This window comes from Hyaena hyaena, unplaced genomic scaffold (genome assembly GCF_003009895.1).
Source record: "Hyaena hyaena isolate Hyena2069 unplaced genomic scaffold, ASM300989v1 scaffold_20, whole genome shotgun sequence".
NCBI classification, from domain to species: Eukaryota; Metazoa; Chordata; class Mammalia; order Carnivora; family Hyaenidae; genus Hyaena; species Hyaena hyaena.
This window is the reverse complement of record NW_024080652.1, coordinates 2,226,183-2,243,922: the sequence shown is the minus strand read 5'-3', so window position 1 is coordinate 2,243,922 and position 17,740 is coordinate 2,226,183. Positions and strand designations below refer to the sequence as shown.

Genomic DNA, 17,740 nt, shown 5'->3' with positions numbered 1-17,740 from the left:
CTTTTCCCGCTATTTCTACAAAGACCCATGTGATCTAGGGTCTGACTGAGTAACAGAGGCCAGCCCCTGCTGAGGGTTGGCCTGCTGAGGGCTGGGGCAGGGGTGACGCTGGTGCTGGCCGGGACTGATGGGGGCAGCACAACGGTGTGTTGGGGCACCGCATCTGAGGGCGCATTTCTGGGAAAATGGTTTTCGAGGAAACTGCCTGGAGCTGGACACCAGGTGAAGACCAGGCTGGGTCAGGCCGACTGACAGCAAGGCACGGGAAGGAAATACATCTGAAATGGTGCCCACGATGGTTTTCTCTTTGATGCTAACTACACTAGCCATGGTTTTGCCCATAAAATACTTTGTGTGTGTGTGCATGCGCGAGAGAGAGACAATGATGAAATGGACACCGTGTCCCTAGCTAAGCTGCTCCCCAGTTCCCAGCATCACTAGCATCCCCTGGGCGTCCCTGGGTGTCACAGCTGCTGTGCTGACCTCCCCGGGGGGCTGCCACTCTGGTTTTGATCCGTTCCTGGCTCCTCGGTGTGGTTGTGCTGTATGAGGTCTAGTCGTGTGTGTGTTAGAGACGTAGGCGGACAGTGTTGCGTCAGGTGCGCTCTGTGACTTGCTGCTGTGCTCTGCGGCCCAGCCCAAGGTTCATCCACATGGGTGGGCATGGCCGTACCCTCCTCTACTCTCCACCCCCCCCCCATCACGCGTGGCTATGTCGCTCAGCCCCTCTCCTGCATCAGGACATCGGTGTTCTTCCTGGGGTCTGGATGCACGATGCGGACCAGCCTCTCACAAGCCTGCTGACAGGCTGGTTTCTCCAGGGATCGATCCAGGGAGGGAAGCCTGGGGCACTTGGCACGTGCATCCAGCCTCCTACTAGGTCAGGCCCACCTGTTTTCCAGTCCCAGGGTTTATTTCAGCCACTGTAGGACACCAGGAGGCGAGTCACCGCTCACCTTGGCCTTTAGTCCTTGGGTGGGAACAGGTGGGCCAGGCCATGGTTCCTAATTTGAGGGATACCATTCAGTCCAGACCACTTGTCTACAGACCGGGGATGATCCCATCCCCCTCTGGGTTGCCATGACAATGGAAGGAGGTAACAGGTACGGCACCTGGCACACAGGAGCAGCCCAGGATGGGGGCCCCTTATGTCCGACCAGCAGGGTCACCCCCACCTCCTCCGCAGCCCTGCTTGCGCCCCTGCAGCTGTCTGTGCAGGTGGCTGGTGCTCACCCCGCTCAGCTGCTAGGAAGGGGTTCACAGTGTCGGGAGAGCAGGCCCCATGGCTCAGGACACTCACAAAGCAGGCATTCTCACGAGTTACACTCGAGTGTGTTTGCAAAGGCACCGAGGTGTTCAGGGTGTCAGCGATGGGGCAGATTTACACTAGGTCAAGGCTGTCATTTCCTCCCCTTTACATTTGGGGGTAAAGGCTTTGCTCTAGTCACTTCCTACTTCCTTTTTATTTTCCTCCTTCCCAGCAGCACCCATGGACAGAACTGCTTCGGTGGCTGCATGCCCCCTCCCCCCCACCCCATGCCCAGAGGACGGGTTTCTCTTGCACGGGGCCTGCTGCTCGCAAGCTTCACAAGTGCCCACACAACTTCCTTTGCCCAGGACGGGCAGCCAGAAACACTTCCCAGCTCCATCCAGACCTGCCTATCTCCCTGCCCTGTGCTGCCATTTAACTCACTTCTAGGTGCCTGCCTTTGATTCTCTTAACAAGCATAAGCCCGTGGGTCACCGTGCTCAGTTCGTCCTCATATTGAGTGGATCCATTCACCAGTCAGGAGGCTTCGGGCTGTATTAATAGTTGATTCACTGTAAAATGGCTCAGGGCAAAGGGTATTGTTTGTATTGCGTAGGAGTCAGTGGTGGGAGGGGTCTGGTGGTGGATTCAGTGCCCAGGAGGTGACATCAAGGACCCAGGTTCCTTCCGTCTCTCTGCTCTGCCATGCTGAGCCCATTGGCTTTTGTTCTCAGGTGTGTCCTCAGCTCACAGGAGGGCTGCGCGCCCCCCGCCCCCCGGCATCACACACACCTTCGCCTGCGAACATCCACAAGCTGGGTGACCATTCCTTCCTTGGTCCCTGTCAGAGGTCCAGGAAAAGCACCAGGACTGCCCCCAGCACACTTCCCCCCAGCTCATGTGTGTGGCATAAGGCCCTTCGCGTGCTTCTTCTTAAACCCCTGGTACAGACCAAATGGTCTGCTCCCTGCAGCTCGGAAGATGCCCGGCCTCCCTGAAGCACGAGGCAGCTGCCACCTGAAAAAACCTGAGGATTCTCGAAGTGAGAGGAGTTGGGGGAAGGGGGGAAGGGGCATGGATACACAGCAATGTCTGCCACGTGCTCACTAAACGTGTTGAATCACCTACTCAGGATGTTGAGACTAAAAGTAGGCTAGGTCAGGACATTCTTTGCGAATAGAAACTCTCGTACTGACTCTGGGTCAGGGTGGGCGGCTGCGGTGGGCCTGGTCATGTGGCACTAAACCCCAAACTCACCGCGTGGCCCCACTGGCCATGCTCTATCAGCACAAGGGCGCGTACACATCGCAACTTACGTCTGTGAGTCAGGGCTGTTGTCTGCAGAAAGCTCCCTGCATGGGAGGGAGATTGGGTCTTCACTTTTTTTAGTTTGTTTATTTTGAGAGAGAGAAAGAGCATGAGCGGGGGAGGGACAGAGAGAGGGAGAGAGAATCTGGAGCAGCTCCTCACTGTCAGCACAGAGCCCGACGCAGGGCTCGAACTGGTAAACCATGAGATCACAACCTGAGCCATAGTCAGACGCTCAACCGACTGAGCCATCCAGGCACCCTGTGTCCTCATTTCTCATGACTTTAAAGCACCTGCTGCTCATGACAGCAAGTAGGTACAGCCACTCACGTCATTTGGGCTGTGTGTCGTCAACACCCACTTCCAGCAGTTCCGATTAATGAGTAGGCCCCCGAGGCTCTTGGGGAGGCCAAGGCTGATGGGGCCAGAAGTGGAGAGAGACCACTCCTGCTGCTTCTCCTGGGCCCGCGGGGCCTCTCCCTGTGGCCTCGCTCAGCAGACCGGCCCCTCTGCCTTCCCCTGCCTGTGCCTTGGCTGCACGGTGAGCCAGCTCTGCTCCCCCCACTGCCACCTTCTGACCCCCACACCGTCTACTTGGCCTCACATGAAACCCCCAGCCTGGGCACCGGTCCTCTGTGAGGCCAGTCAGGCCACTGGCCGGAGGGTTTACTTGGTGCAAACAAGCGATCGGCGCTGTGGTCCCCAAGATGCGAGCGGGGAGCAGACGGGGAATATTGGCATATCTGCAGGGCCCCGTGTGGCTTTCGTCTTTGTTAATTATCCTTTTTCTCCCAGACCCTGCAAGTAATGCAGTGACACACGCTTTGTCATAAATACCACAACGGGGTAATGTCGGAGCCCTCCAGGAGCCCTAATCTCTGAACTTAGTCCTGTTCCTAGACGGAGCCGGTGTAATCTGATTCTCAGGAACATTTCTCTTCCTTCTGGTCTGCCTTCCCTCTCATCCACACGCTTGCACGCCCACAGCCCTGCCTCGTGGCGCCTTCCGTAATTGGTTTCATGTGTTCCCTGTTGTGATGTCCCCTTCCTGACACCAAACGTGAGAATTTCCTGACACCAAGTATGTTTCGCTCTCCACACACCACCCGGGTCTCCGACTCGGCGTATCCAAGCACTCGACTTCGTCCCAGCACCCACTCTCCAGAGTCAACAAAGGCCCCCAGGTGCCCGCCCTCACTTCAGCCGCCGTTCAGACTGTCCCTGAGTGGCAGCTGCAAATCTGGGGTTCCCACAGCCCCTCATTGGGGTCAGCACTTTGCTGAAGTGACTCCCACACTCCAGGAAGACACTGTACTGATTATTACCGTTTACAGGGTACAAAAAAAACAGCCAGAGGAGGAGAGATAGGGCGGAGTCCAGAAGGGTCCCGAGTGTGGGAGCCTCTGTCCCCACGGGGTTAAGGGGTGCCACCCTCCCAGATGGCGTGTTTATTAACCGGCCCAGAAGCTCCTTGAACCTCACTGCTGAAGGATTTTTATCTAGGCTTCATTAACGTAGCCACGATTGATTAAATCATTCACTCCTGATGACTGAACTCATTTTCCAGCCTCTTTCCCCTCCCTGGAGGTAGGGATGTGAGGCTGAAAGTCACAACCCTCTAACGACATGGTTTGCCTGGCATTGGGTGCCCTTTAGCAAAGAGTCACCTCATTACCGTCAGAGGACACTTCATCATTCAGAGGATTCCAAGAGTCCTCTGAGCCTGTGGCACAAACCAGGACCAAGACAAATTTTTTTATTATTATTATATCACATGTATGTATTCTGAAACCTGCCTTTTTTTTTTTGTTTGTTTTATTTATTTACTTTGAGAAGGGGGGTGGGGACAGAAAGGGAGAGAGAGAATCCCAAACAGGCTCCACACTGTCAGCATGGGGCTCGAACCCACGAACTGCAAGATCGGGATCTAAACCAAAACCAAGTGTCAGATGCTTAACCAACTGAGCCACCCAGGTGCCCCTTGAAACCTGCCTTTTTAAAACCCAGTGTCTTAGGATGTTTTTATGTCACCACATCCGTTTAAGATGTTACTGCACTGGGGCGCCTGGGGTGCTCAGTCGGTTAAGCGTCCAACTCCAGCTCAGGTCTCGCGGTTCGTGAGTTCGAGCCCCATGTCCTACTCTGTGCTGACAGCTTGGAGCCTGGAGCCTGCTTCAGATTCTGCGTCTCCCCTCTCTCTGCCCCTGCCCCGATCATTCTCTGTCTTATTCTCTCTCAAAAATAAACATTAGGAAAAAAGTTTTTTGAAAAGGTGTTACTCTGTAGTACTAAAGGACTGTGCACTCTCTACCGATGTCTCGGGTACTTCCGTCGTTTCCTACTACAAACAGGACCAGGTGTCCACGTAAAACATTGGGGAAAATTAAACATTTATCAGAAGAGAAATGGGTAAATAAGTAATAGTAGATTCTGGCAATGAATAATACATAAAACAGCACCAACGAACAATTAACTGAAGAGTCACAGGCTTTCAGCCCCTACTTTTAATAATGGATGGAACCGCTTGCTAGAAGACCAACGAGGAAACAGAGGACTCAAACAACCCGATGCACAAACTCGATGTAACCAACACCCAGGGTGCATCCCACCCGGTGGCCACAGAACACGTGCCTGGAACGTTGTCCAAGATCATACACTGGTCCACACAGCAAGCGTCAGCAAGCTTAAGAGGATTGAAATGATACAGAGTACATTTTCCAGCCACAGTGCCGTGAAATTGGAAATAAATAACGAAGAGATTTGGGGACTTCACAAATATGGGGGGGAAATAAACAGCACACTCTTAAATAACTAGTGGGTCAAAGAAGGAATCAGAAAAGAAATCAGACAACTTACTTGGAGGTGGAAAATAAAAGCGCACTGTACCAAAGTATAAGGGATGCTGCTGAGGCAGCAATTTTGGAGGGAAATTCATAGCCCCAGTGTTTTTACTTGAAAAGATGTCAGTAACCTAGCTTTGCACCTTCTGAAACTAGAAAAAGGAGAGCAAACTGAACCCCAAGTAAGCAGGAGGAAGGAAATAATAAAGATTAGTACAGAAGTAAATAACTTAGAGAATAGGAAAGCAATAGAGAGAAGGCAGTGAAACCAAAAATTGGTTCTTTGTTGTTGTTGTTGTTGTTTATTTTTTTTATTTGAGAATATCTGACACACAATGTGACTTTAGTTTCCAGTAAAAAGGTGGTTCTTTGAGATAACAACAAAATTGACAAACTCTAGCTAGACTGACCAAGGAAAAAAGAGAGCTTTCCCCTTTCTCTCCCCTTTCCCTCTCTAGCTCTCTCTCTCTCTCTCCTTTCCCCTCCCTCCATCCCCCTTCACCTTCCCTCCCTCTTCCCTTTTATCCTGACTCCCCCCCACCCTGCTCCTCACTCCCTTCTCCTCCCCCTTCTCCTTCTCTCTCCCTCCCCCTCTCTCTCTCTCATGACTAGGGACTGAGAAGAAAGAAGACATGGGTTCAGAGTACGATGGCAGGGACAGTGAGAAGTTAAAATACGTACTTATTTTGTTCCCCCTATGTCAGTTAAAACATCCCCTATTAGTTCTGATTAGTAGAATCAGAAATAAAAGATAGAACATTACCACCAATCTTACATAAATAAAAGTACTATAAGGGAATAATATGGACAATTGTCTGCAATAAAGTAAACAACAGATGAAATGGACAAACACCTCCAAAGACACAAACTACTGAAAATGACTCAAGGAAAACAGAAAATCTAAGCAGACCCATAATAAGTGAAGAATTAGTAACCAAAAACCCGCCTACAAATAAAATCCTAGACCCAGATGTCCTCCCTGGTGAATTCTACCAAACGAAAGAGAAAACGCTTCACACAGATTTTTCCAAAGAACCGAAAATGAGGGAACATTCCCCAACTCTTCTATGAGGCCAACATTAACCCAATATCAAAACCATCACAAGTAACAAAAAAAGGTTACTGATTAATGTTTCTCATGAACATAGATGTAAAAATCCTTAAAAATATGCTTCAAAAAATTGAATCCAACAGCATATAAAAATAATTACACACCATGACTAAGTGGGATTTATATCAAGAATGCAAGGTTTCTCTAGTACCTGAAAATCAATTAATGTAATACACCATATTAACAGAATCAAAACTAAAAGCCACATGGCAATCCTAATGGATGCAGGAAAAGCACTGGATAAAGTCAAATAGCCTTTCGTGACAAAAGAACTCAACAAACCAGGAATGTAAGGGATCTTTCCCACCCTGATAAAGAGTATCTAAACCACACACACACACACACACACACACACACACACCCCAACCAAATAGCATTATACTTAATGATGTAAGAATTGATGCTTTTCCCCTAAGATCTAGAACAAGACAAGTTTGTCTATTCTTGCCACTTCTATTTAACATTGTACTGGAAGTTCGATTTAGGGCAGTTAGACAAGGAAAAGAAATAAAAGGCATCCAGATTGAAAAGACAGAAAACTATCTCTAACTGCAGATGACATTATCTTATATAGAGAAAACCATAGAGAATCCACTAACAAACTATTAGAACTAAGAAATTATTTTGGTTATTATTTGCAGAGTAAGAGATCAATATAGAAAAATCAATTGTATATCTATATGCTAACAGTGAACATCCCACAAATGAAATGAAGAGAACAGTTCATCAAAAACAGTTATGAGGTCATCAAAAAGAATAAAATATTTCAGAATACATTTTGCAAAAGATGTGCAAGACTTGTTCACTGAAAACTATAAAACATTGCTGGAAGAAATGAAAGAAGTGAATAAATGAAAAAACACCACATATTCTCAGATCATAAGACAACATGGTTAGATAATAATACTCTCCAAGCTTATCTACGTCTTCAATAGCTTCAGTATCAAAATTCTAGCTACTTTTTTTTTTGCAGGTATTGACAGATTGATCCTTAAATTCATATGGGATTGCAAGGGGCTGTGAATAACCAAAACAATGTTAAAAAGAAGGAGCGAGGTCAGAGGACTCATACTTCCCAATTTCAAAACTCACTACACATCCACAGTAACAAAGATAGTGTGGTGCTGGCGTAAACAGACATATAGGCCAATATAATAGAACTGAGAGTCCAGAAATAAACACAAGAAGTTGATTTTTGACAATGGTGCCAAGGCCATTCAATGGGGAAAGAATAATCTTTTCAATAAATTATGCTGAGACAACTAAGTATCCACTTATAGAAGAACACAGTTGAGGGGCACCTGGGTGGCTCAGTCGGTTAAGTGTCCAACTTCAGGTCAGGTCATGATCTCATGGTTCGTTAGTTCAAGCCCTGCATCAGGCTCTGCGCTGACCATGCAGAGCTTGCTTGGGATTCTCTGTCTCCCTGTCTCTCTGCCCCTCCCTGACTCATGCTTTCCCTCTCTCTCAAAATAAATAAATAAAGTTAAAATAAAAACACACAGTTGAAACTTTACCTCACTCCATACACAGATATTAATTCAAAATGCATCATGGGCCTAAATGTAAGAGCTAAAAAGATAAAACTCTTAGAAAAAACTAGAAGCAACTCTTCCTAGCCTTGAGGTAGGCACTGGTCTTTTAGATACACACCAAATAACCTGGGCTACATCAAAACTAAAAACTCTTGTGCTGCAAATAAACCCTTCAAGAAAGTCAAAATATAACCAACAGAATGGGAAGAAATACTTACAAATCATATATCTGATGAGGGACTTAATGCAGATCACTTAAGAATTCCTACCACTTAATAATAAAGACAAACAACCCAATTTAAAAATGGACAAAAGTTCTGAAGACACAAATGGCCAAGATGCAAATGCTCAATGTCATCAGTCCTTAGAGAAATGCAAATCAAAACCACCCTGAACTACCACTTCCTACCCACGTGGATGGCTGGAGGAAAAAGACAGACAACCACAAGTGTTGGTAAGGATGTGGGTGACAGAACCTCATACATGGGCCACTAGCAGGAATGTAACTGGTGCGGGCGCCCTGGCAGTTCCTTGGAACATGAACCTTGGGCTTTCCTTGTGGCTCAGTGATCCCACAGCTCTGTATCTGCCCGTGGTATGTAAAAACACAGGTCTACACAAAACCCCATACATGGACCTTCATAACATAATTTATTTTTTTTTTAATTTATTTCTAGGAGAGAGAGAGAGAGAGAGACAGCGTGAACAGGGGAGGGTCAGAGAGAGAGGGAGACACAGACTCTGAAATAGGCTCCAGGCTCGGAGCTGGCAGCCAGCACAGAGCCCGACGCGGGGCTCGAACCCACGAACCGCGAGATCATGACCTAAGCGAAAGTTGGACGCTTAACCGACTAAGCCACCCAGGCGCCCCCCTTCATACCATAATTTATAATAGCCAATAAAGAGAAGCCACCCAAACATTCACCAGTGAATGGGTAAACAAGATGTGATGTGGCCACGCAGTGAAAAATGACTCATCAGTAAGAAGAAATGAAGTATGAAATATGCCACAGCGTGGATGAACCGTAAAAACGTTCTGCTCAGGGCACCTGGGTGGCTCAGTAGGTTAGACGTCTGACTTTGGCTCAGTTCATGATCTCACGGTCCACAAGTTCGAGCCCTGCATTTGGCTCTGGGCTGACGGCTCAGAGCCTGAGCCTGCTTTGGATTCTGTGTCTCCCTCTCTCTCTCTGCCCCTCCCCTGCTCATGCTACGTGTCTCTCTCTCTCTCTCTCTCTCTCTAAAATAAACATTAAAAAATTTTTTAAAAACGTTCTGCTCAGTGAAAGAACCCAGTCACAGAAGACCACCTGCTGTGTGATTCCACTCATGTGAAATGTCCAGAATAGGTAAATCTGTAGAGACTGAAAGTAGATTAGTGGGTGCCTCCCGCTGGACTGGCAGGAGCTGGAGGGAAAGGGGGAGGTGACAGCTAATGGGGAGATGGAGTATCTGCCGGGGCTGATGATGAAAATATTCTAAAATTCACTGGAATGGTTACAGAACTCTGTGAATACACTAAAATCTCCTGAATTGCACACCTTAGATTTTAAAAGGTGAATTGTACGGCACATGAATCATATCTCAAACTGTTTCTTTTTTACAAAATAAATGAATTAGATCTGTATGTATTAAGGTAGATAAATCTCAAAAGAGGCAGAGAGAAAAAAGCAAGTTCAAGAAGGAAACATACAACATGATGTCTTTTATGTGAAATTGTAAAACAAAAGGCAACAGTATATATTGCTTGGGAGAAGATAAATTCTTAGATATAAACTCTTGGATGGAAAGGATATACTCCAGCTGCAAAATTTTCCCCCTCTCTCCATAAATAAGTTTTAAAAAATATTATGGCTTATTTGTCTATTGTTTATGTGTAGTCTATAAAGAAAAATATGTCGATGTTCATATTCTTTCCGTTCTTAAATAAGAGGTAAAATACCATATGTACTTCCCTCTACTTTTTTTTTTAACTCAACAATGTATTCTAGAGATCACTCTAACAGAATTCATGGAGCTAGTCCAGGGAGGCTCCTTTATTAACCATGTTGGGGTTTATGTCTACAAGGAGGAGGGCCAGAGATGGATGACTACATGGAGACCCTGAAGGATGAGGAGGACGCCCTGTGGGAGAATGTGGAGTGCAACCGGCACATGTTGAGTCGCTACATCAACCCAGCCAAGCTCACCCCCTACCTGCGCCAGTGTAAGGTCATCGATGAGCAAGATGAAGACGAAGTGCTCAGTGCGCCCATGCTGCCATCCAAGATCAACAGGGCAGGTAACCTTCACAAACGCCCAGGGGGAAAGGGTGGGCGACCTCTCATGGCAGCTTCGGGAAACGCGCTCTAGTTGGCTGTACCAAAAGGAAATTTCTCCAGGTCACGAATTTTTAAACTGGGGTCCACAGACCTGCCCACCCCGTCCCCCCAACCGAACTCTCTACGTGTAGAACTGAGAGGGTCCATGAACTTGGATGCGGGGCGAGGTGGGGGGGGAGAGTTGCATCTTTATCTTACTAGCCTAAACTGAGATTTAGTGTTTCCATCAATTATGAATGTAGGGAGGCGATAAATCACAATAGTGATTAGCAATACAGGCAACACTGTCAACGATAAAAATTAAAGTTATCTTCATACCACACTGAAGCTGTTACAGATCTTCCAAAATATCATTTACACTCCTCTGGCCCTCAAAATTGTAGTGGTTATTAGATCAGCCAAGAGATGGTGTTAATGCATTAGTAAAGGAGCACTTTTATTACTGAATCACACATCTGATATTTGATAACGGTATCTTATTAGAATTGATTCCCTTTATCATCCAATTCCTTTTTATCTATTTAAAAATATTGCTCTGAGAAGGGGTCCGCAGGCTTTTCAAGACTGTCTAGGGGTCCATGACACTTTATCACATTCCTCAAAGGTAGTAAGTAAGGTTTGCAAAACTTGTTTGGGTTTCATATATATGTGTGTGTATAAATGCCTGTATGCACGAGGATACGACGTAAAATATATTTCTTTCTGTGGCTCACGGTTGAAAAGGTTTGACACTCACTTCCCCACAGTATGCCTGGTGATAAGTGGCTCATGTGCTGTGACTCTCTTTTGCATACATGACAGATATCACTAATCACAGCTTGCTCTCCTACTGAGCTCTGGTGTCACTTTAGAATCCCTCTCAACACGGTGCTCCAGGCAGCTTCGCCAAACAATCCGTTAACACAAGATGAAACTTATTTATTATGTCTATCCTGGGGAAAAGGTAGAGAGTTTGGGGACCTCCCAGGAAGAAATATCTGAAACTAAAATGTTTGAGGAAGGGCCAAGAAATGTAAATGACGAGTGGAATCAGTATGAGAGAAACGGAAAATGCTGGGCAAATTACATTAAGATTAGAGATGTTTCCCGATCCCCCAAATCATGGAGCTGTGCCTTCTTCCTGTGACTTCTAGCTCTCCGCCCACAGATCTGTCGTCCTGCTCCGCATCTCGGAAAACCATACATTATTCTGTAATTGCTGTTGGACTTCAGCCTCCTTCAATCACAGAAGAGCTGAGGCCCATATGGTTAATTTTAGCCCCGGTCAATGGGGAAGCTCTTCAGAACCGTTGGTTTCTCGTAACTGTGATTCCATTTATCGTAGTTCTACCAATCTCGTAGAGAAAGGAAAACTAACAGCTGCTGAATCCCTGTTGAGGGCCTAGCACTTTGATGGATGTTATCTGGACTCCCAGATACAACTCCAGAGTGACAAGATGTGACAAAACTGTCTTCTTAGAGTTTACTGAGGGATGTGAGCCCAGGATAAGACTGGCTTTGGGGACCTTCGTCCAACCAGAAACGTACGTGTCTTCCCACTGGGTCCGTTTCTGTTCCCCTAGGCCGACTATTGGACATTCTACATACGAAGGGCCAAAGGGGCTATGTGGTCTTCTTGGAGAGCCTGGAATTCTACTACCCAGAACTGTACAAACTGGTGACCGGAAAGGAGCCCACCCGGAGATTCTCTACCATTGTGGGTAAGAGGGTTTGCCATCAGGAGTATTTGAACTCTGGCAGAAGTGTGTGTGTGCGCCTGTGCGTGTGTGTGTCCAGTGGTAGGACAGTTCTAAAGCTATGAATCTATGACGTTATGACAGTGTCCCTGTAGCACTTGTGGGCTGTCAACCACTCATTTGTGCCTGATGAGCAAGGGTTAGTGACAAGAGGCAAACCAAAGTGGGAGCCAAGAGACGTGGGTGTTCATGGAACATTCCCCAGGAATGCTGGTGGGGTGGAAGGGAAATTCACACTACCCTCTGGATCCGGTCCTTGCCCTGCCTATTGTCTGGCCGGTACCCCTGGGCAGGAGCCCTTGGTGATCGCATCTGAACCTCCCTCCCTCAATGTTCTTGCCACAGCCTTCTCTTCATCTCCACCACTGCCCCCCAGTCCAGACGCCAACCCCGACCGCTCCCTCCACCCGTTCCTGCTCTGCCCCATGCTCTCTCCACGCCTCATGATGCCCTCCCCTCCGGAAACCATTCCTGGTTTTCCACACATCCAACTAAAGACACGTGTCTTCAGCGCAGCCCGCCATGGCCGTACCAGCCCCAGTCCCCCATGACACGTCTCTCGGACTCCAGCCACTTTGGTCTGCCTTCGTTTTCTGAAATGTGCCAAGTTCCTCCTTCCTCCCTGTAGGGCTTTGGCAGCATTTTCCCACCGTTCTAGAACATGTTTTCCTTCTTCAACCTTGCAGCTCCACCATCAGGGGCCTTGTAAGCCCTCTGGCCCCCAGGCTGGATCTGGCCCCCTGCTGCCCATCCTCAGAGCCCTTGTGCCTTTTCTTTGCAAAATCCTGTCCGTCTGTAGTTCTGTTTGTGCGGATCATCTGCGTGTTTAGTGTCTGTCTCCTTCTGTGGACTGTAGGCCCGACCGAGGCTGTCTTGCTCCACCCGAGAGCCTGGGGCCTGACGGGTAGTAGGAGCTCAGTGAAATGTCCGAGCGGGAGTGAGTGAACAGAACCCCCACTCTCTCTCCCCACCTCCCCGCAGTGGAGGAAGGCCACGAGGGCCTCACGCACTTCCTGATGAATGAGGTCATCAAGCTGCAGCAGCAGATGAAGGCCAAGGACCTGCAGCGGTGCGAGCTGCTGGCCAAGTCACGCCAGCTGGAGGATGAGAAGAAGCAGCTGACGCTGACGCGGGTGGAGCTGCTGACCTTCCAGGAGCGGTACTACAAGATGAAGGAGGAGCGCGACAGCTACAACGACGAGCTGGTCAAGGTGAAGGACGACAACTACAACTTGGCCATGCGCTACGCCCAGCTCAGCGAAGAGAAGAACATGGCGGTCATGAGGAGCCGAGACCTGCAACTCGAGGTGAGCGGCATGCGCGGGGGGCTCCCGGAGCCCAAGACCACCAACCCGCGGGCAGGCGCACCCAGGCTCCCAGAGCGGCTCAGCCCGCTGGGTGAGGGGGACTGGAGGGCACACTGCTCTTCGCGGGCGGGGGGCACACCATGCGCGTGTGCGGGCCTACCCAGTGAGGCTTAGCGCGACTGTCTAGAGCCCAGCGCCACTATGCGGATGTGCAGACGTGGGCACACGGACCCAGCGGGGCTTCGCACCCCCTGCTCAGGCCCCATCCCCCACCCCTCCCACAAGCCGCCAGGAGCATGTACAGACCTGTGCGCACAGTCCCCGTGCAAAGCCAGGTGAGGGGAGAGATGGAGACACCAGTGGCGTGGACTGTGCGTGGCCCTCAGGAAAATCAGTGAGGAGACAGGCACAGCGCTCGTTTTTAAGACCAAGACTCTGGTCTTCACAGCTCTCCACAGAGCTCAGCATGGTGCTGTGGGATGGATGTCATTAATGAGTTTACCTCCAAAACAGAGGAGAATTTGCCTAACTCATTCATCCCTGTTATTTATTGAGTGCCACCGTGCACCAGGCTCTTTTCCAAGGATACATAACTCAAGGCCAAGGTCCTACTGTCGGGGAGCTCACATGCTAATCAGAAAACAAATACATAAAGCCCTGGTAGTAATACGTGCTATTAAGAGAAGGAAGAAAAGAGTGAGGACAGGGAGTGGGGCATGCCCTTTTAAATAGGATGGCCAGGAAGGGTCTCTGGGAAGGGAACGTGTGACTAGAGGTCTGAGGACAGAGAGGGAGCCGGCCATGCGAGGCCCGGGGGAAGGATGCGCAAAGAGCAAATGAAAGGCCCCAAGTCGGGGGCCTGCTTGGTGTTTTTGAGACCCAGTGAAAGTGCCAGCAGGGGCCGGAGCCAAGTAAGCAAGTGGCCTAGAGAGACAGCCAAGGCCCAGCTCGTAAGGGCATAGTAAGACCTTTGGAACTTACTCCAGTAGTGATGGGAAGCCACTGAAGGATTGAGAGCTGAAGAGTGACAACTGATTTACATCTAGAAGGATTACTCTGGCTGCTGGGTGGAAAATAGACTCGGAATATTTATGAAGCACATGCCATGTGTAAGGCACGGTGCTAAGCACTGTGGGGGACACAGGGATAAATAACCTGATTTCTGCTCAGGTCACTTACAATTTCAGTGAAGCAGACAGATCAGTAAACGATGCACCAGGATTCCGGTGAATTGAGTCAGTGCTGTAGCCGGCCGCAGAGCGATTCTGCCAAGAGCATGAGCCTCTACATCCTGTACATATGACTTCGAATCTGACTTCTGGCCTCTGGCTTTGCCACAGAGTTGGCTCTTGGCCTCGGTTTCCTCATTTGTAAATGGCAATAATGACAGGGCACCTGGGTGGCTCAGTCGGTTAAGTACCCGACTTCAGCTCAGGTCATGATCTCACAGTTCATGGGTTCGAGCCCCGCATCAGGCTCTGTGCTGACAGCTAGGAGCCTGGAGCCTGGAGCCTGTCTTTGGATTCTGTATCTCTCTCTCTCTGACCCTCCCCTGCTCACGCTATCTCTCTCTGACTCTCAAAAATAAATTAAAAAAAAAAAAAAGTAAATGGCAATAATGAAAACTAACCCTGTGCGCTAGCATTGCTGAGACCCAGCACCATAAGTCTCCGGCAAAGTGTCGGACCCAGGGAGCATCCCGCTGTGCCAGCACTCCATGCCCAGTTAGATGGGACTGGGAATCAGGACCCGGTACGGGGCCCTCGGGCTGCCCTTCTAAGATGCTGAGCAGGATTTTTTTTGCGTGACCAAGAGGAGGTGTCTGTGCTGTCATAGCTAGGATTTGGAGATATGAATCTATGGCAGCGACTTATGAGTTTCTCTTCTGTGACTTTGTCCTGTATTGTATTTCCTTGGAGATGTAGCCATAGTGAGAAGCATGTCTAGAATGCAAAAGAACCTCTGGCCAGCAGAGCCCCTAGGTCATTCCCGAGCCCCCAGGCCTCTTCCCTGTGTGCCTCTCCCTTCCTTGCTTCCCTTCCACGGGGGCCCCACTTGCTAAAGCCACCACCCGCTGCCTGCCAGGTGTCTTTCAATCCTTCTTCCCATAAGCCTGTGTTGAAAAAGGGTGCTCACCCCTTTGGTCCCTCCGTTCCCTGCAACCCTTGAAAACCGTCTTGATTTGGGTGTTTTATGTGATCAGTCAGTTTGGGGAAGCAGACGTCCTTAGTCACAAAGGTCTGAGAGGTCTCCTGGTCCCACTCCCTGACACTCACCTCTCGAGGGGTAAAGCTCCACATGTTACCACTTGCCCCATTTCCAAACATAGTGACCACCTCCTCCAGGAAGCCACTCTTCCAGCCCTGCAGTTGGGTCCTTTAGGCCCAAGATTCTGTGAACCCAGAGAACCTCATGCCGTTCTTTTCACGTCAGTGTAAAGTTTGTCCACATAGAATTTTGTGGAAAACCCACAGGGACAACCCTGTGCTGGCTGCTCTGGGGTACAGTCAGGGCAGCAGGGCCCAGAACCCTGAGCTCTTGGCCACCTCCCTCCTTGTGATAACATGGGTTCTTGAGGGGAGACCCTGAGTTCTGAGGATCAGACTTGAAAGGCCACCAAGGAAGGCACTGGAGTGGATTCTGTACCCAGGGGGCACACCGGCTTAGGTGTCCTGTCCCCTGTTCTATAGTCCAGTCCACCCCACAGAGTTATCCAAGGGAAGTCACTAAGGGACATACAGCGCCTTTCAGAACTATCCTAAATTAGCAGGTCAGGAGCTGTTCGTCGGCAAGGAGATGGCACTGTTTTACGGGAAAAGGTTTCTTTGAGCCCTTATCCGTAGCCACCTGGAATGAAGGGGGGTGGGGCGGGCATCACGCAGGTTATGCGGAAGTCGGCTGGGATCTAGGGGAGCACTACCTTTCCTGCGTTCTCCCCGTTACACCCTCGGGTGTTTCAGATCGACCAGCTCAAGCATAGGTTGAATAAGATGGAGGAAGAGTGTAAGCTGGAGAGGAACCAGTCTCTGAAACTAAAGAACGACATCGAGAATCGGCCCAAGAGAGAGCAGGTCCTGGAGCTGGAGCGGGAGAACGAGATGCTGAAGACCAAGATCCAGGAGCTGCAGTCCATCATCCAGGTGAGGGCTGGTGCAGGGGCGGAAGGGGCCGAGCCCTACCTGGCCGTGAGCCCCACTGCTGACCGCAGGGCCCCGAGGCACTTGGTGGCGTCCTGGGTACCTCAGCTTCCCCCTCTGTAAAGTGGGGCAGCCACACCACCCACTTCTCAGGGACATGATGTCACGTGAGAGAATACTTGTGACAGCGTTTCTGTAATTCAGGCACGGCATGAAAGTCACGTCCCCACGGAAGGCACTGTCCCGGGCCCTTAAAGATCCCAAGAAATCCAACTTTCAGCTCCCTGTGATTCGTTAAAACATCAGGTGCCTCCCTGCGTTTCTCATGACGGAATCATTTGCGGGTATGAAGGAGGCAGGAGTGGAGGGGTAACAGCTCCAAACATGTCTATGGGGATGTGTTTCCCTCGCCTTCCTCCAGAATTACTCCCCTGGGATTGGCTGCCTGGTGTTTGAGGTGACCGATTTGGAGCCGAGAAAGAATCCCGGGTTAATCAAAGCAGATTAATTGATATTTCAGGGGAAGCATCTGGACAGGGGATCAGCCCTGTGTTTGTTGTCACCTGTGAAATGTCTGGAGGGACAGTACTGCTCCTCTCGGCTCTGATAAGAGCGAGAACAGAACAATAGGCATCGGGATGTTCCTGAGCAGAAGTGGGGTTTATGCTTCTTTCCAGGTGATAAAGCTCTTAAATAATAAGCTGCTTAAGTTCCCCAGGAGACAGTGACTCTCTCTCTGCCTTCCTGGCACAGGGCCTCCTGAGCTCACATTTCCCGCGGCCGGCTCTGCTGTCCCCTGCCTTTCCGGTCCACCCAGCTCCCTGCCCCACCTAGCCAGTGTGGTTAAACCTCCGCCCCCTCCCCCCCCAGGCCGGGAAGCGCAGCCTGCCCGACTCCGACAAGGCCATCTTGGACATCCTGGAACACGACCGCAAGGAGGCTCTGGAGGACCGGCAGGAGCTCGTCAACAAGATCTACAACCTGCAGGAGGAGGTCCGCCAGGCGGAGGAGCTTCGGGACAAGGTGAGAGCTCTGGGCGGAGGGGCCGCCTCCCCGCAGCCAGCCGCCTCCGGCCGCACTTCTCACCAGGGCGCCCCTGTGCCCTCATGTGCATTAGCGGCACCTCCCTGACCCCCCACTCTCCTCTGGGGACCAGGTCTGACCCAGTACAGCTTCCCCACACGTGCCGGCATTCG

At 49.8% G+C, this 17,740-nt stretch overlaps 1 protein-coding gene across 2 annotated transcripts in view; it reads left to right on the top strand.

The window, feature by feature from the left end:
- The window catches only part of CARD11 (caspase recruitment domain family member 11), a 108,955-nt gene that overhangs the window by 67,653 nt on the left and 23,562 nt on the right, over positions 1–17,740 (top strand). For both annotated transcript variants that reach the window (XM_039226090.1, XM_039226089.1), the window contains exons 3-7: positions 10,112–10,324; positions 11,927–12,064; positions 13,082–13,407; positions 16,368–16,547; positions 17,415–17,567. In XM_039226090.1, coding sequence (XP_039082021.1) covers positions 10,112–10,324; positions 11,927–12,064; positions 13,082–13,407; positions 16,368–16,547; positions 17,415–17,567 — 1,010 coding nt within the window. The remainder of the gene's footprint in view (positions 1–10,111; positions 10,325–11,926; positions 12,065–13,081; positions 13,408–16,367; positions 16,548–17,414; positions 17,568–17,740) is intronic.